The 25,030-nt window shown below is 42.5% G+C and overlaps 1 protein-coding gene across 2 annotated transcripts in view; it reads right to left on the reverse strand.

Moving 5' to 3' along the window:
- LOC128738285 (teneurin-m) overlaps positions 1-25,030 on the reverse strand; it is a 391,328-nt gene that overhangs the window by 211,750 nt on the left and 154,548 nt on the right. For both annotated transcript variants that reach the window (XM_053833300.1, XM_053833301.1), the window contains one exon: positions 10,701-10,880. In XM_053833300.1, coding sequence (XP_053689275.1) covers positions 10,701-10,880 — 180 coding nt within the window. The remainder of the gene's footprint in view (positions 1-10,700; positions 10,881-25,030) is intronic.

A 25,030-nucleotide genomic window follows, 5' to 3' on the forward strand; every position in this document is an offset into this window, starting at 1 on the left:
CTCCCCCCTCGTTTCGTCCACCCTGTGCCAGGCAGGCAGGCAGGCAAGGACATGTGTCGTGTAGAGACCGAGCACAAAATTTACATTCGTACGTGTACCATTTCGATGTAAAGTGAGGAGATTTGGTGCCTTTTGCTTGCGCACCAAATTGCAATGGCAAGCAGTTTCGCCCCGGCCTAACCCGCTCCTCCCGTGTGCTCCACCCCCCCTTTTATCCCCCATCCGGTTCGATCCTGTTTCTTTTCCACAATGGCTACGTACGTACCGATACCGAACCCAATTCAAGCACTTAAATTTTCCGCTTCACTCAAGCTGCCAATTGAGGCAACAGACTGCATCAGCAATAGACAAGCCAAAACGATGCTCTACACCTCGGCCAGCCAGCCAGCCAGCCAGCCAGCCAGCCGGTCGCCGGTCTCCGGTACTGCACTCGGCACTGGCACTGGTACTCGGGTGTGCGCAAGAGTGTATGTTCAAATTTTCTCCCCATCATTTGCTGACTGCAGTGCACTGCAAATACCGTATCATCATTTGTTGTATCTCTATTGCGATTCAGCCTGTCTACAATGTTCTCCCGTATTCCACATCCACAGTTTGTTGGTCCGGGTCCAACGGTATTTGCCCGCACTACGAACGAGTGTTTGTGTTCGATCGAAAACTACAGAGTGAAATGGTTTAATTTTGTTGTTTGGATTTTTTACTGTTCGAACGTTTTTCGCTGATAAACTCCAACATTTGACCCAATGGAGCCATTCAAACTGAACAGATTTGTTTGAACAAAAACGAAAAACACGGAATAAAACAAAAATAGTTCGCTTGGAGTCACCCTAAGTGCAGTGTAGAAACATTTCCGAAATAGCTCACCCATTGCAGTGGTATTGTGGAGAAGGGTGGCACAGCATACTACGACCGGGTTCGGCCTGCTTGTGTGAAATGTACATCTTTTCGTCCCTTTGACACCTCGACGCCTTCGCAAGCAGGCCGACCGGGCCCGCACCTATAAGCTCTCAATCAGTCGAACTTCGGAGTGGACTTTTCAGGAATAATCAAGAAACGTACAAACACCCGTTCCCCTCGCCGTGCCCAACCCCGTTACTGATCCTGATCCACAGACCAAAGCCGATGATGATCCTCTTCGATTCAAACGATTCGAGCTGCTTGTGTCCTTCTCTCGATGGACGAACGAACGAACGAAACCATGTCAGTGAATTGTGTTGGCGGCGGCAATGAGTGGGTCGTTCGTTCCATCGTCATCCTTCTCTCATCTCATCGCTTAACTAGTCAGCCAGCCTGGCGGCAGCAGCGGCCAGAGCACAGTCAGGACTTAGGACACACAGGACAGGAACATAAATTGTGCAGGCCACAAAATTTACAATTATTTAATCAATAGAAAAGATAAACAGGCAAACCAGCACTCTGGGAGTATGCATCTTGTGTGTGATGTGTGTCTGTGCCTCTGTTAGGTTATGTTGGATCATGGTTCGTCTCCTGTTCGATGTTAACTCTCTATAGGTTGTAAGAAAATGGCACAGTAGAAAATCTGACAGTTTAGTGATTTGACAGCAATACTTCTGTATGTAGTCTTTGATTAGTTTTAACGTATTTACACAGAAAATTCCCACAAAAATGAAGTAAAAATTGAACTTTTCTAACAATTAGAATGCTAGACCGGACGAATGAGGGTTAAAACTAACAATGTAGGTACGGACGAGACAGCACAGCACCGCACCCGACTAGCTCAGTCTGGTCGAGTGCGGATTTTGTAGAGTTTGAACGAGCACCCACCGATAGATGCGAGGATTTCTGAGGATTAGGATAACCGGCCGACCTTCTCGATGCGATGGTTTGGTGGTGCCGAAAATGCTGATAAAATTCCGAAAGTGTTTCAATGTTTCACACATACAAAAATATCGACTAAGCAAGTGGTTGCTCTTTTTCGGAAAAATGCATTAGCAATTTTTATACCATTTATACGCTCAGTGTTTCGCCCTGGGACCGTTATTTATTGTTTCAGGGCCATTTTTCCTTTGTTTCTGCCTCGTTTTTTGTGATTTTCTCTCGTTTTTTTGGGCTCAGATTTTGTCTTCTTTAGCTCATCAACTCCTTTTGAACCCATTTTTCACTTTTATTTGGCCAAGGACATGTGTCGTGTGGAGACCGAGCACAAAAATTACATCAGTCTGTCTTATTATGTCCTGCTTTTCCTCCTTTTCTGTCACGGTATGTTTGCCTTTCCGTTTTATTCTTTTTGATCGTTTTCATTTTTTCTTCTTTTATTTTTCTTTTTCTGTCTTGCTTATCCTCTTTTCTGTTCCCATTTCTCCCGTATTATCCTGCTCTCGTAGTTTCTCCTTTTCTTTTCCGTTTATTCTATTCCATACTCCTCGTTTTTTGCTGTCCAGCTTTCTCGTTTTAGGCCTCTTTTCCCCAAGTTTTGTCTTTGTTTTCTTGTTTGTTGTCCACATATTTTTCTCTTTTTATGTCCTATTTTCCCTCCGAGTTTATCACAATTTTTATTTTTCCGTCTTTTCCATGCAATTTGTCTAGTTTTTGTCACATTTTCCTTCGCGCTAGAATTCGATTTTTTCTCATTCTATCTGTCTTATATTCTGTTCTCCCTTCAGTCTCCTTTTTTCCTACATTTTTCTTTTTATCTCCCGTTTTTCGTCTTTTTGCTTCCGTTTTAGCTTTTTCTTTAGTCCGTTTTCACTGTTTTCCGTTTGTTCTTTTTCTGTCATATTTTCCCATTTTTTTTTTGGTTCATCTTTCTACTTTTATATCCTGTTTAACCTATTTCATAAGTTTTTCGCGTTTGCTCTATTTTTCCCTCCCCTATGTGCGTTTATTTTATCTCGTTTTCTCTCTAGTTTTCTCTTTTTTGTTCCTTTTCTTTGCTTTTCCTGTCTTGCTTCGTTTTTCAATGTTTTCAGGGTTGTTATCCCTCTTTTCCTGCTGCAGTTTTTGTCATTGTCATTCTTTTGTCTTTTTTCATGGCTGTTTTCCGCTTTTTAACTTATTTTCTTATCCTATTCTATTCTATTCTATTCTCTTGGTTTTTCTCTGTCCAGTTTTCTGGTTTTTTGCATCATTTTTCCCAATTTTTGTGTTTGTTTTCTTTTCCACAGTTTTTCTCTGTAGGGAGGATAGGAGGAAATGCTTATCAACTTAGGGTTCGTTTCATTTTCAGGTATAATAAATTTAAGTTTGTCACGAGGTTTTTGAGCCATCGTAAATCTCGTACGTGCATCGATATAAATTAACAAATTATGATTGATTATGTAGTACCATGCAGAATTTTTTATCTTAATTTTCGTAATCACTGGTTTTACAAGGAAATTTTCGAAGATTCATGTTAGTCTCATACAACCGGTTCTTACCTAGTAAGTATCGTTTCGTATGGTAATTTAGCACCGTTTGCTTTCGTGTTTCGTTTGTTGCATTTTTCCCACAGCGGTTGTTTTTGAAGGTCATTTTGAATCCAATTTAGCACACTTGGCAACGTTTGTCTCAGGACGGCTTTCTTTCATAGCAACAAATGTCTATCGATATGTAATAACTGCTCGCGCGTGACTTCGAACGGATCGAATAGGTTGATAGCATATTCAGTCTCTGTGAACTGATTCCTCATTACTTTTTCTCATATCGATATTTCGGATTTCAATAGCAGTTTCGTGATGGCCACGTTACTAAATACGTCTTGATATCATACGTGAGCTATCAATGTGAAAGTTGTGTGAATGACAGTGATCGCACCACTTGCCTCGGTGGATCCAGATCAATTCCTTTCCACTAACAACAACTCCTTCCTGTGATACCTGTGTGGATGATGCAGAGGATTCCTCGGTCTCTAGTAGCAGCAAGTATCGGACTAACATTCCTTTCCCTCCCAAATTGACCTGTCTGGGCGTGTCCAGCATTATTATGTCTGTCTGTCATTATTCTGTTCTGTTCATTCTCTTTGCTTTCCGGTTTTGTTTTCTATCTCCCATTTTTCGTCATTTTTTCATCCGTTTTAACTTTTTCTTTAGTCCGTTTTTCCTGTTTTTCTTTTCTGATTTTCCCATTTTTCATCTTTTTCCGTTTATATCCCGTTTAATTTATTTTTCAGTTTTCCTCGTTTGCTCGATTGTTTTTCTCTCTATCAGTGACTCGTTTTCCCTCTTTTTCTCCCTCGTTTTACATTTTTTTCTGACCGCTGTTTTCTCTATTTTGGTTCTCATGCTTTTCCTGTACTGCTTTGTTTTTTCTCGTTTTCAGGTTTTCGTTTAACTCGTTTATGTCTTAATTTGGCGTGATTTTCTAATTTTGCTGTCACGTTGTATTTTTCTTTTCTTTGTTTAATCCGTTTTAATTTTTTCCCGTTTATTTTCCTTTTCTGTCTCGTTTATCCTCTTTCTCTGCTCCCATTTCTCCTATTTCGTACTCCCGTATTTTCTCTTTTTAATTTACACCTTTTATAATCCGTTTGTTCTTATTTTTGTCCCATTTTTCTTCCCATTTTATCACGTTTTATCTCTATTTCAGGTCAATTCTCTTGTATTTTCCTGTTTTCTATGCCATTGATTCGGTTTTGTCACGTTTTCCTATGCGCTCTTTTCCGTCCGTTTCAATTCTGTCTGTCTTTAATCTATTTTTGATTCCATTTTTCTCCTTTGCTCTCCAGTTGTTCGTTTTTTCTTCTTCTGTAGTCGTTTTATATTTTTATCCTATTTTCCCGTTTTTGATCCCGTCTTTCTCCTCTCTATTTGATCCCTTTTTCCTGTCTTACTCGTTTTCTTTTCCTCTCTTGCTATTCTTCTTTTCTATTTGGTTTCTCATGTTTTCTTTTCCGTATTCCTGTTCTTATCCCTCTTTCTTGTCTTTCTTTCTCTCCTATTTTTCCTTTTTTCCTGGATTCTGATTTTTCTGTTCTGTTTTTCCATGATTTCAAACTTGTTTTTTGTTTTATCTGCCCTGTTTTTCTTCTTTTTATATTCTCGTTTCTCCATTTTATTCCATATAACTACTACTACTGTGATTTTATCTTTTTTCCCCTTTTCTGTCTCGTTTTTCCTTTACTGTTACGCTTATCTTCATTTTCTTTCTCGTATTTAATGCTTTTGCTGTTCTTTGCCTTTTTTCTTCCTTCTTTTTTTATCCAGTCTCCTGTTTTCAGTCTCATTTCTTCTTTACAGCCTCTTTTCTTTGTTCATGACCCGTTTTCCTTCGCGTTCTGTCACGTTTGTTCTATAATTTTTCTTTTTTAGAGTTTTTAGTCTTTTTATCTCTTGCGTTTCTTCTTTTTCTATCTCTCATTTGCCCAGTTTTGGTCACGTTTCGAGCATTTTATCATTTTTTTTCCTTTTTACTCGCCGGTTTTTCACTTTATCTCGCATTTTTCGTCTTTTTCTTTTCCGTGTTAACTTTTTATTTAGTCGGTTTTTCCTGTTTTCTATCTGACCTTCCCGTTTTTTGTCCAATCTTTCTCCTTTTGTATCCTGTTTGACCTCTTTTTCCCGTTTTCTTCCTTTCCTCCATCGGTTTTCTTTTTCTTTTCCCGTTTTTTCTATCCTGTTTTCTTCCCAAGTAACAATTTGGATTTTATTCTACTCCTATGATGGTATTTAAGACCAAAATTGGTCTTGAAGACCACCATAAGAGTACAATAAAACCCACATTGTTGCTTGGGTTATTTCCTTTGTGGTATCCCGTTGTCTCTCTCGTTTTTCCCTTTTTCCTGAGTCTCTCTTGATTATTCTCTGTGTTGTGTTTTGTTTTTTCTTCCGTTTTCCCTCGTTTTCAGGTTCAGTTTTTATTCTCTGTCCTTTTTCCTTCATTTAATTGTTCATTTAGTAATTCATTTAATCGTTTCATCATGTTACTGCACTCATGTTTTCTCCTTTTTCTCCTCCTTTCCTGTTTCGTTTTTTCTCTCTATTTTTGTCCCGTTTACTCTCCTTTTCTGTTAAGATTATCATCATTTTATTTCTCGTTTTTGTATAATTTTATTCTATTTTCTCACATTTTTCATCTTGTTTTTTCGTTCATTCGTTGTTTGCCTCATTTTCTCTCCCGTTTTCCACTTTTCCACCTGTTTTCCATCTTCATGTTCCTTTTTCATCTTTTTTATCCCATTTGTGCAGTTTTTGTCACGCTTTCCTTCGTGTTTTTTTTCGGTTTCTCTCCTTTTGACTTATTTTTCCTTTTATGCCTTTTTCTGGAGAGCATTAGGAGACGGACTTCAGCTTTAACCCTTGCACTACGTTGTTGTGAAATATAAATTTTTAAACTATGTACCTAAATATTCAGTCAAAAGGAATTTTTCAACCATAACTCAGGAACAACACAGAATGGTATCATGAAAATTTGATCACTTAAGGATTAAAAATTGTCAAACAAAAAAAAGCTGATCGTTTGATTCCATTGGAGCTCCAAAGCTTTACCGGTATCGATGCTTGCCACGGTGGATTTGACTGAATGGACCAATCTCTCTCATGCTCCACCCATATGGGTAATTGAAGGTGGATTAAAAACGCCATGTGGTATTGCCATTTTTCAATGTTTTTACCGCATCTCTAAAGATCTTCTGTTTAAGCACCTTTTCGTAGACCTTGGAATTTGGAAGTGTCAATTTTGTAGACTAGTAAATACTTTTTTTCGGCAGTTTTTCACCTGCCTCAAATGCAGCGATCCGATGTAGGCTGGATTCCTCCTATGGACAGCCCCAAAGAGTTATTTTCTCCCTCTGAATTTTACACGATTCCGGGCCCAACACGTTGGGCCCCTCTATTTCTGGAGCTACCGGCTTCCGACTTCTTGAAGAGAACACATTTCACTGCACAGTCGTCCGGCATCCTTGCGACAAAAGAAGACAGGAAACGACCACAGAACTCAGCTGAAAATCCCAACAATCAGCAGATGTTGAAGTTATTTCAGCTCTAATTGTTAAAAGTTATCCAAAATATAGTGATATTTCAAACAAAAGTGTTGCAAAAAAAAATTAAAAACTGCTATTCGCATTCCAATACTGTTTCAGTAACTACTTTACATTGAGCAACTTCAAAAATTTACACAACCACTTACCGTCCTAAGTGGCTGCTGCCGGCGTCACATCAGCCCCGACCGGAGTTCCGCTTAACGATCAAAAAAGCTGGAAAATTGCTACACACCCATCCCTTAGCCGATTCATCGAGAGATCCAAGCAAGCTAGCAGCAATAGCAAGCTAGCTTTCGTCGCCATGAACTTCCATGGACGGTAGGTACTTCTGGTGCTTTCATCAAGCCCGAGCCAACCGGCCAGCGCCGTGCGCTCCAGAAAAGATTACAGCTGAGCAGGGCAACAATATAGAAAATTCTTCCCACGTTCCGGGTGCACTCCAGAAGCTGCCCCCGTCCTGCTACCCGTCCCGTCCCGTATAACAACAGCAAATTGCTCATCCCTGCCCAGTTGAGTGCATCGTCGTACGAAAATTGTCGTAAACAACTCACTTGTCAGTCATGTGATGTGCCGTTGTTACGTTGCTGCTGCCGGTGGCTCGTCCTTTGTGCTGCATTTGAAATGACCGAGCGTGCACACAATGCGTTTCCTATTGGTTTGTTGAATTGCATGCATCGAAACGAGTCAGTGAGTGAGTGAGTGAGTGAGATGGAGGAAAAAGAGGTAAAAAGGTTGATGTAATTCTTTACTACTACCCAAAGGAGGCTTTTACTTTCTTGCAATGCGCGTAGCAGGCCGGCATCGGCCTTCGGCAGGGTTGAAGCCTACGCAACAGCAGTCCTGCTCATGTTATTTTAGGAAACAATTCTGTAATGCTCGGACGCAAAAAGCTCATGTGGCCTGAGTTGCTGGATGCGTGACAAGATGATCCTCGAGAAGATGGAAGGGAATATATATGTAACATGGAGGAACATCTTGAGAAGTTCTTGTGTGCTTGCTTGGGACCGTCCGACGAGTCGAGACTTATTGACGTGCAGGGATTTCTTGCTTCGGCTGCACCACCAGCCATCAGCATCCTCATCATCATCGTACAGCTTGAGAGCAAAAAATATTAACCAGAGATATACACACACGGAGATGCGAACATGTGCGAAGCAGCTTTCGTGCGAGCTTTATTGCATGTCAGCCGGAAACAGGTACCCCATTCCCTATCATCACTCGTCCCCGTTGCCTTTACCGATGGATGTTGAGGACAAGACAGAAGAAAGGACGCTCGGGTCATCCGATGTGTATAAATTTAGCCCGTCTGATGCGCTTGTTGTTACTTGAAAGCCTTTTGGGCCCCAGTACTTATGCATGCATAAATATCGTTCGTTCGTTCGTTCGTTTCGGTCCCTTTATGGCACGATGCATGCTTGCATGCCGGGAACGACGAGTGAGAGAGAGAGAGGGAGCGAGTGAAGGTAACTGATACAACTAGGGCGTTTGTGTCGGAACATGGCAGCCATATTCCTGGGATTGACCCCCGTCGGGGGTGTGATAGAGATCGTTCATTTATTTATGCAATTAGATAAATTTTGTGTAAACACATCACCTTGTTCGGGGGCGGGTGTAAGTATCGGGGTGGGAAAAAAGTCCTGAGTCATCAGTTCTTATCAATCGATGGGAAAGTAATGTTACGTAAAAAGCCAAAGGGGCCAAGGAGTGATTAACTCCAGATCCAGGGGATGGTTTCGACGACAAACTAGAGTTTTGGGTACTTTTAACCTGTTGGATGGTATTCTCCGAAACCGGAACAAACACAGAAAAGTGTTACTGAATCAGGCATGGGTTATTTCCAAACAACTTTCTATCTGTCATGACAACTGATCAACACTTTTTGTTTTGCTTCGGATAGAATCCGAGCAGGCCACGTAAAAACGCTTCGAAAAAGAGCATACAAACGGATAGATTACACAGTTCGGTTGCCATAGTGTGATAGAAAACAGAAATTTTCGCGCCCGCCTACTGGAAATGCGTGAAATTTCCGCAGTCATCTCATACGGAACTCATCAAACTCGGCTCGTGCGTAGGACCAACGGAAAAGATGCCGATGCTGCAAACCAAGAAAAATAATCCAATTTTTGCTTCAAGTCTGGTGGAACGCGGAACGCCCACGTGCCCCTATTCGGTGCGGTGACACACCGCAACACAACACCAAGGTGGCAAGCAAAATTATTGAACGGCTTGCGACACTTGACGGAGTCTGTCCGTCAGAAACAAAAAACCAACCCGACTGACTGCTGCGATGCAATCTGGATCATGTTCCCTCTCGAGAGGCCGGTTGCATAATTGAGTATGTGTCAGCTCTAGCCAGTACCCGGTCGGTCGACCGGCCTGGGCACGGCCAGCCAGCCCCAGACTTTGCTGGCAAAGTTGTTTTCTTTTGCTCTACGAGCTCTTGCGAGAGACTCCGTCGACCGACGGCTCTGTCGACCAGGAAACGTGGTCAAGGGGCTGCCATCCGATATTGTTAAGTGCTGATGGCGTAAAATAAACAGTAGATTTCAGATCTCTTGACTCTGGGCAAACAGCGATTGCATTCGAGTACACGTCGGAGTGCAGTTATGGACCAACACGTCTCGCTCGCTATCGGACAGATCAATGTTTAGCGTATTCAAATAGACGCAGCATAAAGTAAAGGAGGTCGTAGCAATTAAAAAAAAAACCTAAAGTGGAATTGGCAATTGACACATATCCCCCTTCGAATGAGGTATGCGGCTTCTAGGTTAGGTTGCGGAGGCGAAATTCCATTCGATTCGAGCGCTGCTGATCTCGGGACTGTCGTTCGGTGCGCTGCCAATGGGATCCTCACTTGTAATTAAATTGAACTTCCGCTTCACTGGTCCCATAAAAGAATTCATTTCCCTCTACTGATACCCTTCCGCCCCCGCCGTATCACACCTTATCCCGAAACCGTTCTGACGATTCTTTGAAATTCAATAACCAGAACAAAAGTCACCCGAAACCAGCCACACCGAGCTCAGCGACCGACCGGTTCGGTTCGGAATACTGCTGCTGTAAAAAGCGCCCAACCGAAAAGCTTTTTGCCCACCTTACAGTTAATTTTTTTGTGCTGTTTCCTCCGTTTTCCAATTGCAGCAGGATCCAATTTGAAAATAAGAGCGCGAACAACCGGTGCGCGCCGGTGTTTTTGATCATCATCATCATCATCACCATCACCATCATCTCTGACTGTGCTGCCATGCCACCGACAACATTCACGTGACACAAGTTCCTGGCAGGGGCACGCGACACAGGCGACACGCCAACCCGATGCAGCAATGCCTTTACCCAATATATACAACACCAATCACAAAGAGTGGAAACCGATTCGTTTCGCTTCGTACTAAACAAACCATCGCGTCAGACGGACGGGTCGGTGCACGGTGGTGGTGCTGCTGCCGCTACGACTTCAATTGACAGCAGTTTTAATTAATTTTCAATGCCCAGAAATCGAGACACTTCGATTTGCTTGCCTGCGACGAATCGACATTGTCTATTGTTTGTTCTTTCTCGAGTGCACTACCCCCTCTCGCGTTCGACAGCGGAACTATTGCGCCAGGGTCTTTGTCTTCGGGTTCATAACGTGATGGGTGGCATCTGTTTGCTTTTTTGCATTCACCGTAAATAATTTATCAGACCGTGAGTACCGGTTACCGGGCTATATGATCCATGTTTACATTTGACGTTTGTTTTATTTTTCTCTAGGAGGTTGGTCACATCTAGTAGGTTGGACACTTACCTAGATTTCCGCTCGGAATGTAGACGTTGCCTGATGGCGTTCGCACCAGACACGACGGTTCGAAATCGACGCCCAGCTCTGTAGGGTTACCGGTGACGCGACCATTCATGCGATTCATTGTGGGATTACGCGGTGGTACATCTGGTGGAGCTGAAGGCGGAACTCCGTCCAGGAGGCAACCTGTGGGTGAAAAGTAAACAACGGTTAGAAATGATCGTCAAATTTCGTCAGAGTTCTATTCGAGTAGTTCAGAAGAGTAAAGAAAAACAACGCATGCACACAACATCGAGCACAAAAAATAAAGCGAGAACACAGAACGGACGCACATTTAACGGTGGACACTAATTTTGGCGTAATTAGTCACTCGAAGTGACACTGAACTGACACTAATGTGATGGATGGCGGGGGTAACGAGCACATGCACGCTGGTTTTCGCTAGTCGAAGCATGCCGCGATTAAACTGTCTCGCTCTAGTTTAAATTGTAGTTTCGAACAACATCGAATCAATCAAAGCAATCCTGGTGTTACAGCACGCCTCGTAACCACTTATTTATCATAATCTCGCCCGTACATTGGCCATGTTGTTTACGTCTCAATCCTATCCGATGAAGCGTTAATTCCCCGGCACGAGCAGGATAACTTTACGGATTACACCGTACCTACTACCGTAGGTAGGTACTGACTGCTGGTTGGAAAATCCAGATTGTCATGCATCCCACTATCTGATGTATGCGACTACATAATTTGCTCATCATCTGCCAGCCAGTCAGGCAGCCAGCCAAACCAGGACGCTCGATCCGGCTCGAAATGAACACCCAGTTTTCGCCGCTCGCTCGGCCGGCCACCGACCACCGGGCGTCTCGATCATCATCACACAAACATTAGAGCAACCATTCGCACCAGGCTGCTCACCCACAATCGTGACACACGGCACACACGGTTTCTAATGTTTGTGACGTTGCACCGCCACTGTCGCCGCCGCCACCATCGCCGTCAATGTCAATGACAACAGAGCAGCGCCTCATGCGCCTACTGCGTGCGCCTCCTCCAAGAATAATCGGAAACATCTCGCACATTGTTTGCGTCAAATCGAACGTTTGCGAGCGGTTCGAGAGGCGCTCGGTGCTGTGAGAGGACTGTGGGGCAAGCGGTGATTGCAGCACAAAGTTCGAAATTGTAGTTTTATCGTGGTAAAAGATTCATGGGTTTTAATTTGGGATAAAAATTCGGAACAAAATTCCGACCAAGATCCTTAAATAAATGCAAATTCAAAGACAGAATCTTTAACGTATTATAACTGATAACGAAAAAACCATCCACTTCGAATATCCTAGATGCTGGAAGTTATAGGCAATAGACCTTACCTCAACCACCTTTCTTAAATTGTCTTAACTCATCCCAATCTTCCAAAACGTTACTTCTTTCCACTGCCATCTGTTTAGGTCAATTGCACACGGCCTAATTGATACGGATTTTCGCTATTTTGATATATTGCTTCGAAAAACGCATAGTTTTTTAAAGCCAGTAGCGAATTATTATCAGAAAAATTGGATACCATTCTGAATTCTAAGTGTACTGGCTGATTGCCCGATCTTATTTAAAGAAGCCGTTACGAAAATTCTCATAATGCAAAAAACAAAACCGTTTTTCTTCATTTGAATGTGCCTGCTGCCTTTTTTAGCTTCTCCCTCCCTTGTTGTCAATGACCACTCTATTCCCCCTTTCAGAAACCCCGTCTTGACATTCAGCCGCTTGTACAACTGCTATCGGTACAAATAAATGCAAGAGAAAAACACCCATTTGAATTTTTCTTCCCCCCTTGAAAGCGACCTGCCCCCTTTTTTCAACCCCACTGCGTAGATTCTAATATGTCAAAGAACATGTGTGCCAGGTATGATGAAGAACCGTCCAGGCATTCCGGAGTTCGTCCATTCACTACTGTTGGCTCCCTACCAGTCAGCTTCTCCTTCTGTTGCGTAGCTAATTACGCATCTGTTGGCTCTCTGAAATCCCTATAACGGAAGAGAAACAGAACCTTTTTTCAACATGTCCCTCCTCGGTGGATCATTTCCCTTGTTGACGTTTGTGGCATGTTGCGCTATCCTGTTGAAACAACAGATCGGCCAAGTCCACAATCTAAACTCCTGGCAATATGAAGCGGTGATCTTTTTTTGCAACGCTGTTTTTTACTCTTGTTATGTCACCTATAACATAATTTTCGATTAAATTGATTCTATTCCTTCGTATACAATGTTGTTTTTACCGTTTTCCGAAGGATGAGTAAAGCGGTAAACAGATGATTTAAAACCCAAAGTCCCAATTTAAGTGTTCAATTTTTCTATGGTGAACATATTTCAGATTTTAATCCAAATTTAAATTATCTGCGGAAGGTTTAAGTTTTTAATTATTATGATGCTCTCAAGGAATAACGATGAGGCAGTTATTAATGAAAAACTAGCCGTGATTGGTTCCAACGATTTAAGATTGGACATTTCAAATTCAGGATGGCCTGACACTGGAAGAGAGAATTGACGGTTCCGCAAGTCCGTGACATTACAGACTCATGCTAAACTGAAGAATATTCAGCAGTGTCATTGGTAGAAGCAAGCGCTTCCAGGTCATGAAAATAATGTAGAAACAAAGAAATTACTTTCCACAAGAATTTGAAGCCAACAGATGTTGGGCGATGCGCACATGTTAGTAAACTATTGCTTCTAAGTCAGTATCAGGGGGGCTCTGTCGCCGCAAGGTTACTGAGTCTACTTTAACAAATGAATAGTCTTGGATTCGAATCTCTGATGGAACCAGGCTATCCTCTGTCAAAGCGACATTAGCACGCGTTTATTCTCAGGGCCCGCAATAACCTTCCATCGTGCTAAATTCTATACTACCTCGATAAAGCGCTCTTGAAAGTCACTCAAAGAGTGACTTATGGTTAAATGTACCGGTCAGCCTCGCCAGGAATGGCAGTAATTGGAGACAGTACTAGTATTGACGAGCAAGGTGGATATAGATAGGGCTAGCATTGAAGGCAGGGTAAAACCAAACACACAAGCATGCGTAAAAAATTTAGAAGCTTTATCGCTTATTCAATAACGATTTTAGCAAAAAGAAATGCAGTGCAGATTACAGCAAAGACCTGGACGATATCTCAATAGATCAACAGTACTAGTCGCAGTGATGGGTCCACACAAGAAGAATCAGATGACAACGCTTGGCTACATGTCGCAAGACATGCTTGGGAACGCTGGAATTGGAGGTCTAGCTTCATCCATCGTGCTCTTTGGGCGTTACTCTTTCGGATGTGGATCACTTCGCACTGTTGTTTTCCCAACAACAACAACAGTATTGACAGTGAAACTTAATGGGTTACTTCTTAGTTGAAATATGGCAATATTAAACACGATGAATCCTCCTTTAGGTTCATGTATCAGGTATCAGCATCTTTGGCTCGAGCAGCACATTTTGTTTTAGGTTGCAGGTGCTATAAAGACACAGGAAAATCTGCTTCTTACTGTGACCCATTGCTTTCAGCTTTCAGTTCAACCGTTTGTTCTGATCCCGAATGAGGCCAAACGCTGGTTTCTCCTTCAGCAACTTGTCTTGTGCAGGAAGGGCACGACTGCAAAAGTTAATCTTTTCTTCCTATCCCAGAGATTAGATAAAATTTGTTGTGTATACCATAGAAAATACAGAACAGGAAACTACACCGGCTAAAACGATTTGCTCTGGCAGAAAATAAAAGTACCGCAAAAACGCTGCTCATAGAAGCCAGAGCAAGGCGACAAAGCATTACGAAACAAAAAAATGCTCTGCGCTTATCGGAGCGTGTAACTCCAAGAGAGCAAGTGCAAATCGTTTCCCTTTATGCTAAATTGATCAGATTATTGTTCGAAGAAGGTGGGACAGACAGTGTTGCGAAGCCCACACTCATGTGGTCTAATGTTCTCACACTTGCCTACTCGTTCGAACGAACACGCCGACATTAGCATCCTTTTTTGGACTCTCGCTCTTATTTGTTCATGCACTGCGACGAGTTTTGGCGAGTGTGTATTTAGCTAACAGTCACGGTCTTCGCTCTCACTCGTCATTACAGCCTGAACTGCAGACTAGAATCGAGTGCAAAGATGAAGAAGAAAAGAAAAGGTAATGCAAAATCTGTATCCCAGTAGTCCTCACGGGCAGGCTGGTTGCTCACGAGTTGTTTGACTCGCGAGTGGGCTATGCAGAAAGACGATATGAGGCTGTGCGTTCGCGAGTGTGTAGGTAGCAAAATGTTTGCACACACTAACGGCGGTTGTTTGTCTTAGGCTTGTGTGAACGGCGTAAGCGTTGAATGTTATGCTTATCATACTCGCTCGCATGATAGTAGGCATCGTTGGTTTCTCGCTCGATTTGCAACATTGGAGAAAGATTTGTTTCTCCGATTATCTATAGCATCTAAAGCCAACATTCCCAGTGTTTATCGTTGCTTTGAGTAGATCCGTAGTAGCATTAATTTGAATAAATTTACCGAGGTGATGATTGTTTCGGGCTGGACCTAGCGAATAACTTGTTGAGTATCCACCTGACAGGTCAGAATTGAACGTTTTTATATTATGGATCTTTCACAAAATTATTGCCAACGACGCTAAAGTGCAACTGCATGACGACCAACTCATTTTACAAAAGCGGTTGACATAAATGTCGCCTTTTTTCGTTGAATGATTCAAACCCACTGCTTCAGTTTCTGACAATAAAAGGTGGTTATTTTGCTCTTGCAGTGCTTTTCATTTTCCGCTGCCAAAACTTTGAATATCTCAAGTGCAATTTTTTTGATAAGTTGAACGACATATCGTGCCATCCTCTTGAAACAACACATCGACCAGCAATTTCAGAGCGGGGGTTATCTTATTTTTACAGTGCTTTCCGTTGACAGTAATTTCTTTCACCGTCTCATTTGTGAAGTAGAGTAACCCTTATACTAGCTTAACACTCCCTCTAAACGTTAAAAAATTCCATTTTTAGTCATCGCAGTGGAACTAGAAACTGATAATGGAGATAGATCGAACTTTTCATCTATGATTTTTAAACGAATTAAAGTTAGAACTACATTGGGAAAGATTGATATTTCTCTATATTTTTAAATGTGTTGACCTCTTGATGTGGATTAAAGGAAATCCTAGATTTTGGAATACTTTTAGCCCCAAACTGAAAGGAGATAGCAACATAAATGTTAGAGGAAAACTAAATCCTGAGCAGGGATGGAAATTACTGATTTTGATTAAATCTGTGAACTATCGCCACACGCACAGATCATGATCGGTACAGTTCGTAACAAATAGTGAAGTTCTTTCATCAATTCTTAGTAGTCGAAGACAGTGTTATATTTTACCGGGATGCAAGGAAAAAGGTTACTTATGCTGTTTGTATTGAGATTCACGCACTGCGCCCAACGGATCGTCTTTATCTGTCATATTTTTCAACGCAATCAAGCATTGAACATGATCTAATATGAGGTTTGTCATAATTTGTACAGATCGTGAGAAGATATTTGTCACTTACTCGTATGAATTAATCTGAATGTTCCTATGCTAATTCTTCATCGCTAGCAACAATTTTTTACATCCCTGATCCTGAGTCAATTAGACCTTGTTGAACGCCAAAGTAGTTTGTCCGTTAGAAGCCTTACATTCATTGCATAATAAGAAGCTTTATGCAGGAAAAACTATATCGCCGATATCGCCAATGAATACAAAAAAAGTCCCACCTTCCGTAAGTAACTATTGAAATCCATCCTATCCACTCGGGAAGCTTGCTTAGAACGTGGCGGATTCGAACGACTTGCTACTAAATTGCTATAAAATATCACAGTTTTCGGCAGCTGCTTCGTCAAAGCAAGTAGTGCCGCTTTAAGCATAGCCCACATCCTTACTTCATACTGATTTTTGCATTTCTCAACAATGAAGCCTCTTGCAAGAGGGCAAGAATACAATATAAGGATGGTACTCGCCCGAGGTGCGTAATTAAGCTTCTTGTTCATGGGTAAATTACAATTAGTTTTTGCCCTTGCTGGCTCTGGAGTGCCAGATTGGTTGCAAAAGTATGAAGGAGAAAAAGGGTAAAAAACCTGAAGGTCCAGCGTGGATAATAAGCTGTTCGCTCAATCCATGACGGTACTGCAAAAAGAACGAAGTGCGGAATACAGCAAAATACACCTGGATGATATCACAATAAATCAAAATACTGCTGGCAACGTTCATAAAAAAGTATGAAATTTATGAATTTACGAGATATTTGTGTTGAAATCTTTAAAATTCTGCTAAAAACGCTCATCAATAATTCCTTACAATTATTAAAAAATGCTTCATCACAAGGAATCTAATGTATAGGACTACCCGATGGACTCTTGTGGTTTTAATACACGTGAGTGACACTAGACTAAAGCGACCAGATTTTTTTTTTGGATGAATGCGGGACACATTGAATGGCTTTTATTTTCTAAATCAGTTCGGTAGTAAAGATGGGGTCATTTAGAAATTGGGCACTTCATTTTGGCGATAGCGGTGCTCCCAGGTGCTCATGGATGCTAGTTTTCGGTAGAGTTGTATTATTTGTAAACGGTTCTGCTCGGTATATTTTTCGCAGTATAAAGGTAACCTGGTTTCGAGATATTCATCGTGCAGGAGGAGAAATGAAAGTAATTGTGTGCGGTCACCTGCAGAATCCAACAGCGTCGGGTCGGGAGCTGGCGGGACTGACGGATCATCCTAAACGAGCTGTGATGTGAGTAATTGATGAGTGCAAGGAAACTCTCAGGGCTGTCCGCAAGGCGCAGGCCAGACGTAAGAGTTGAACTCTCGATCGTCAACTGCGGTTGAAGGTCATTCGGATAGTCAAGGCTGATCTCAGCATCACGGCATAGCGCTTTGGCGAAAAAACTGAATACTGACCTGGCTGTACTGTACGGCGAATCCGACTAGGAATGGCTACAAGTGTTACCGAGCAAGTGGGGAGCCTAACAGAAGCTTCAAACAATAAACAAAGGCTAGAATCCGGTTTCGTGGGCTGCGCGGCTGGGTGGCGACGAAACGCGATACAGGTGTCTGATTCGATGATGAATGAGCTTTAGAGATGGCCGATTTCAGCCAAAACCAGGGGTGCTCTGACTCGCGGTAAGGTTTGTAGCAGATTCGTGATTGGTTTTGGGGAAGGGTTCGTGATAAAAAGTCATGACCGGGGCAGTGACTGGCGAGGGTGTGCACTGGCTGACGAGCGGTCAATGTAACAGATGAGAGATTCTCTTTGGGCCTCTTCTCTTTCGATTACCACGGCGATGCAAATGCATTTCAAAACATCAGCCTTGCATAAATCGGTTGCTGGTGTCAGTAGCTAGCTAATCGTAAAGAAAACATTTGTTGAAATGCATTTATGTCGCCGTAATAATCGGAAGAGAGGGCGACCAAAGAGGGTCTCTCAATGTTACTTAGGTCCTTTCGAAAAGTTACGCGAGAATTGGCGAAGAATTTGTCCGGAACCGCGTGCAATGGAGACAATTTCTTGATAGAGGACGAGTTATCCGGGCTCTGTGCTGCTAGAGAAGGAGGAGGCTCAACTTAAACTCTTACATGAGATTTAAAACGTAATTTTCAACCATTTTACTCGAAAATTTACAATTTCGCAAGAAATTTTTTGATGCTTTCTAAAGCCGCCACCGACTTGGGATTGACTTTTGCTCCACACTACCCTCCCCGTCACTGATGGAGGGAACATGTCATGACATGCTGTGATTTATGAACCACACCGACGACTACTGCTACTGCTGTTGCTGCCGTAGCTGGCATTATTATCATTGCTATTGTTGTTATCATTATTATTATTATCATTGCAATATCCTGTCTAGTCTAGCCAGCCAATAGTCCTTTTGATCTCGGTCGTCGAAATCCGATGTCGGATTCATTCGAGTGTCGTCGTCGTCGTCGGCCGGCCGGTCGGTCTCGATGCAATCACAGCCGCCGTATAGTCATTGCCGTTGTTGTGTGTGGCTAGAAACAGAAACTCCACATCATAAATCTCATTTCCGTACGCTGTCTGAGCAATTATCAATCACGCAGCTGATGCTGGAAACAACGTCCCGTCCCGTGTACCACCACCACCCACACACCAACACTTGCAACAGAAAGGTGGGGTACAGTTTTAATTTGTCAGCATAATAATGCCTAACACCCAACCTATCAGTGTGCCTGTGCTGATTTTTACCGCACTCCATGCTGCCTATCTAACTAAGTGTGCGTTCAAAGAGTTTCAATGCGATTGAACATGACAGGATGACGTGAAATTAGCATGTCGGCAACTGTCAGACAGGGTAGTTATGTGCGTGGACGTGGACGTGGACCCAGGTTCACCGGAAGCACGGGGGTAAACTAGTTTATGTACTTTGTAGCTGGAGCCTGCTGGGCTGGGGAGGCAATCGGATTAGAACTGACCAACAAATTTGTTGTTGTTGACACCGGCTGAAGTTCCTCTTCCCTTTGCCGCTGCTGTTTTTCCGGAACAGGTACAATTATGCGGCTGTCATCCGTTTGCCAACCTGTATTTTTGCAGCTGTACAAAGTGTTAATTTTCAGAACGATAAGCTAATTACCAATCTGTCTAACCATTTAAAATTGAAGCGCTTTGTCGCAACAATTAGTTGTGCTATTCTTGGAATTGGATTCCGATTTATTTAGCACCGGAAAACCCCACAAATCTAATTATTCCCTGCACTGGAGTGACGTTTTTCATTTTATTCAATAACCGATGATTGGCTTTCGAGGTTTTATAATAAAATAAACTAAAATTCTGTGAATTCCACCAAATCAGGAATGCCTGCTGGTCGGCGCTGCCGGTTGTTGCAGGAGAGGCTCCTGAAATTGGTTGCCCATTGTTGGCTGCGGAACGTGCGGAACGAATTTCGCTCTCACCGACGGACGGACGCTCTTCGAACGGAGGAAAAATCTATTAGCCTCATCCCGGCCGCAAGGCCCAGGAGGCGGCAGCGGAACACTAAATCTCGATGGAATAACGGGGCGTCAAATTGAAACGATTAGCTGCGGATGTCAAAGTCCACACGATTCTCATGTTCACAGCGACGGGTTAACGAGTTCTAGTCTATTGGATGGGAATATTTCAGTTCCAGGGGTCACGATTTTTGGTTATTTATCAGATGATAAATCAACCTCAAAACTGTTCCAATTAGTTTAACTCACCAGGTGAAGCTCTCTGGGATGGGGGTTTGAAGCATAGTTTATCTCACCGGCGCGGCGCGCCGGCAAGTGACGAACGTTTTAGAGTCCGTTATGGACCGTAAACGGTTCCGATAATTTACATAATCTACGCGCAGAATTGTTTGTGTACGAAAGATTTTATTGCCCCCTCCTCAGACGAAACGCAAACGCCATAACTTTTGGTAGGGAAAAAGCTGCTTCAAGCAGCCAGCCAAGAGGCAGGGCGCGGGGAAACTCTCCATTAGGCTTTATAAATATGACAGCAAGTCGTAAAATTTTCGGATTAGGAAACGAACAACCCTGGGAACCGGGGAAAATATAAATCTGCAATAAAAAAAAAAGCCGGACCCCTTCGTCTGTCTGCCGGAAGAGAGCGCAGCTCTCTCCGAAGGACCATAAAATTAGTTTTAAAGTATGGAAAATTGAAAAATCCCTCTAAGAACGCCATAAAGCATATGTCCGCGGCGACCGTATCCCATCACGAACGGAGCAGCAGCGGCTCGAACTATTTATTTTGGAAAGCTCTCGGCCTAGTGACGGACGGCGACCGACGGTGATAACCCACGGTTTGCCTGCTGCTGGTGGAGAAGAACGTCGTAAAAAATAACTACTTTGCTTTTTATCGACACTCTGCGAGATATGCGACGAACCGTGCGTCGCGCCGCGCCGCGCCGCGGCTTTCGAAAGATTCGGTTTGGGCCGCAGGAGGTGGGGGCGGCCTACTTCTGCGATACGCTAGATTTACGATCCGGGTGCCCCCGAAACGTTAAATAGCTAGAGCCGCTGCCTAGTCTGGCTAGCTAGAATGACCGGGACAACGCACCCACCACCATGCCATGCCGTCGGCGTCACGTCAGCCGGGTTCCGGGTCCGGGGTCGACGTCAACGAACGGCCAACGGACGGCGGACGGACGTCTTCCTCTGTTTATGAATATTTATGGTGGAAATTTTAACCCAAAACGTGAGAATGGCGGTGCTGTTTGAGGAACCGATCGAATGAGAAAGGAAGCATTTCCGAGGAAGTTTGCACGCGTGCGAGATGTTAGTGGATTTGCGTGCTTGGTTGAAATATCGAGCCGTTTTGGAAATAACTTCTCGGCAAGGGGGATTATTTGAAACGTACAGAAGAATGATGTGAAGGACTTTTACGGAAACACAGAGTAAAAAGACGTAATAAACCGTCGATTAAAAGAACATCTTTTAAGCCGATTTTCATTCAAATACAGACTTTTGGAAACTGATATGGAATCTGAAAGAAAACTTTAGACTCAGGAAATTATCATTCTGTAGTCGTTCAAACATTATCAAACAAAATAATTCTTTTTTACGAACAATAATCGGCTCAGGGAAACGAAAAAATTACTACAGTAAGTTTCTTTCCCAACTCTTTTAGGTTAGAATTTATTTAGAAGGAAAAGTTACTCTCAACTAAATGAAGTGCGTGCCAGAGCTGTCTAAATCCTAACCGTATTTGCTGTATTGCTGTACTGTACTGATGGAGTCGTTAGTTTACAGTCACTTTAATCAGAGCCATAGCGTGACAACGTGGCGCCCTTAGCGAAGACAATTTAGCACTCTCTCGTATCTTAAATCCGTCTTCTTTCCGATAAGATCTTAAACCACTAGCCAGATTCTGAACCTGCTCTAAATTCTGGACCACATATTTGATCAGTTTTGAGTTAGATTATGAACCTGGAGCAGATTTAGGGTCCCGGAATTTTGGATCAGGTTTTGAACCAGATTCCGGACCTGGACTAGATTGCGAACCGCATTTTTATCAATTTTTTGTTTTAGCTATTAGAACAGATTTGGACTAGATTCTAGACCAAATTTTGAACCCCATTTTTGAGCAGATTTTTGACCAGATTAATCTAGTTTGGACCACATTTTGGATCAGATTTACACAAGATTTTGAATAAGATTTTGGATCACACTTTTAAACACCTTTTGGAGCGACCTCATTTTTGATCAGATTTTGGATCAGATTCTGAACCTTAACAAGCTCTTGGAGTTGCACCAGATTCTAGATCAGATTTTGGACCACATTTTTATCAGATTTGGGCCAGATTTTTTATTAGATTTTGGACCAGATTTTGCATTTTGGAACTGGAAGGGATTATGAACCAGATTTTGGGCCAGATTTTTGATCAGATTTTAATGCAACAACAAGATTTTGGATCAGGTTCTGAACAAGATTCTGCACGCACCTGGCCCGTATTTTGGATCTGAACTAGGTTGCGGACGAAAGCTTTGAACAAATTTTGTTCTAGATTTTCTAACTACTTTTGAAACAGGTTTTGGCTATATTTTGGGCCACATTTTAGACTATATTTTCAATTAGATTTTGGCCCAGATTCTGGACCTTCATCAGATTATGGGTCAGATCTTGGACCACATTTTTATCAAGTTTGGACCAGGTTTTGGATAGTACTTTGGACCACAATTTTGATCAGATTTTAAACCGGCAACTAGATTTTAAACCAGATTCTGGACCTGGATCGTATTTTGGACCTGCAGTATATCGTGGATCACATTTTTTATCAAATTTTGTTTCAGATTTCAAAACTAGACCAAGTAAACCATATTTTGGATCAAATTCTAGACCTGGTTTCAATGCGTCGTAGCGTGACATTGTGGGGGCCTTAGCGAAGAACTGATTCGGCGCCCCCTCGTTTTTAAAACCAGTGTTCCTTCGAAGTTTATTATTTTTTTCGATATAAACTGTCATACATGATTCGTACAACCGCCATCCTCCAGTACTTCGCTACGCTCAAGAGTACCTTAATGAGGTTCAGGCCGTTTTTTTGGCAACGCCTGGAGCTAGTGCCCTTGGCGGGGGGCCAGTCTGACCAACTGCACGCTACGGCGCTGATTTTAACAACGCTGTGGTTGGTCGTATCCCTCCAGGCTCCAGCACAACACGGATTTTTGAAGAAGAAATCAGCAGTTATGAACCTTTGCGTATTCACCTCGGTGGTTTATACAGCTATGAGCAAACAGGGACCGAAACGGTTACACTTTTTCTATAAATTCACCAACATGCAATGCCATGTCAGACTCTTAACCAATACCATCGCTCTGTACTGTTTCTGTATCGACAGTCTTGTAATCTATCTCTTGTAAGTGTCGAAACTAACCCGGATATGTACATGATAATAAGCAAACATTTTCGTACGTCAGCTGACCATTCATACAAAATGTCGTGCAGAAATGACATGCTCTAGCCGTTATTTGCGTACAGTTGTAGTTGGAATAGTGTGGAGAAGTGATAGAGAATAGGGTGTATCGAGGACCTTCTTGTTTGAAACCATGTTGTTTGCGGGAAAGCTATATGTTTGGTTGACGTACGCAACAGCAAAAGAGAATACAAAAAAATGTCTCCAAAACTGGTGAGATTTTCTCCCCTGTACCGAAAAGTGTACGATACGTAGAACAAAGGATGCAACGAGAACATCCTTCTTGATTTCTTTTCGGTGCTTATGTTCGGTGCATTTTAACGGCATTTGATGCCATTGGAGGCCATTTAAGATTTTGGTATTTGAGACTCGTTGTAGAACTGGTTAAAATAAAAATATTTCGAACACAGAAATACAATTAGTGAAAATGCGTGTCGAATTAATCTTGTTCGTTAATTATACACACGGGCGTTTCCCAAAGTAGTCGCTTAGGACCACTGCGATTCGCGCTTGTGATGAACAAGGTTATCACCCATGAAAATATTCTATTTTACGCAGATGATATGAAAGCTTTTTCATCTAGTTAATCTTTTCAGTCTATGAATGAATGTTTAAAATAGCAACTCAATTTAGAACATGTTTCAGGACGAGCCGTCAGCCTGTCAACCAAAAGCCAACCTTTTGCCAGCTAGAATGATATGAGGTTCGATTTGATAACGCGTAGGCTTGGTTTATATTTTAGAGAACTTGTACGACTATCGTTCCAAATGAAAGAGATTTGCACCCATTTACTGTTTTGAAAACTTACTGCAGTCGATGATGAAACAAGTACGAGTACGCCTTTGTGAGAAAATTAGACCACACGAGTGCGGGTTTCGCAACACTGGTTGAAAATCGTGGCAGTTTTTAAAATTATTGTATAGATTCGAGCCGAAGAGCCTTAGGATTTCACAAAATTTTGCTCACGAGCTTAGTTTATCAACTGATTATAATATAATTTTTACAAAATTTCAGCTCTAAAGATAAGTTTCGTAAGAAACTTCGAGGACTATTTTCTGATTTTCTCAAATATCGCTAGAACAACTCGTGAATATTTTTTTCTACACACTTTTTGCAGGCCATCATTTGCTTTTGGCGCATTTTCACGACGCCCGAAATAAAGCCAGCACATTAACGATAGAATATTTTCTCTAATTTTGTCATAAAAAGAGGATGGTATTTAACACGATCCTGAGGAGGAAAAAACACTAGAAGGAGAACAGAGATCGCGAAGAGCCAAAAGAGCTACGCCGAGCTAAGAGACGCGCAAGTTCCATGAGACAGTGAACCAATCTGGTAAAGGATACACGAAGCCGGATATGTGTAGAGACGAGGAGGGAAACGCATCAAATTTTAGTGGATTTCAATGCAGTGTAGGATCCAGTCGAGCGCTAATAGCCATGGCAAATAATGCAAGCGAACGGTTTTCCGGACAAACTAACGCAGCTTATCAAAACTACTCTGGAACGAATGATGTGCTACGTGCACGTTGCTGGGGCACACTTGAGTCCCTTTAAATCACGCAGAGGATTGCGGCAAGGAGATGGACTGTCCTGTATGTTATGCAACATCGCTATTGAAGATGTGCTCCGACGAGCCCGCATCGAAATGTGAGGAACGAACTTCAGCAAAAGTAGCCAATTCCTAGCCTTCGCAGGCGATCTCGACATCATTACTACAAAACCTCATGACGGTGAAAGCAATCTATACCCGACTAAAAACGGAGTGGCCTAGGCGTATGAACTACGAATAACAGGTACTACTAGCAGAGATTTCCAGCGTACACCTGGCGAAAGTTAGGATACTACAGTGGACCGACCATGTTCTCTTCAAAAACCCCACCGGCACTAAGAATAGAGGGGCCCAACGT

Source organism: Sabethes cyaneus, chromosome 2 (assembly GCF_943734655.1).
Source record: "Sabethes cyaneus chromosome 2, idSabCyanKW18_F2, whole genome shotgun sequence".
NCBI lineage: Eukaryota > Metazoa > Arthropoda > Insecta > Diptera > Culicidae > Sabethes > Sabethes cyaneus.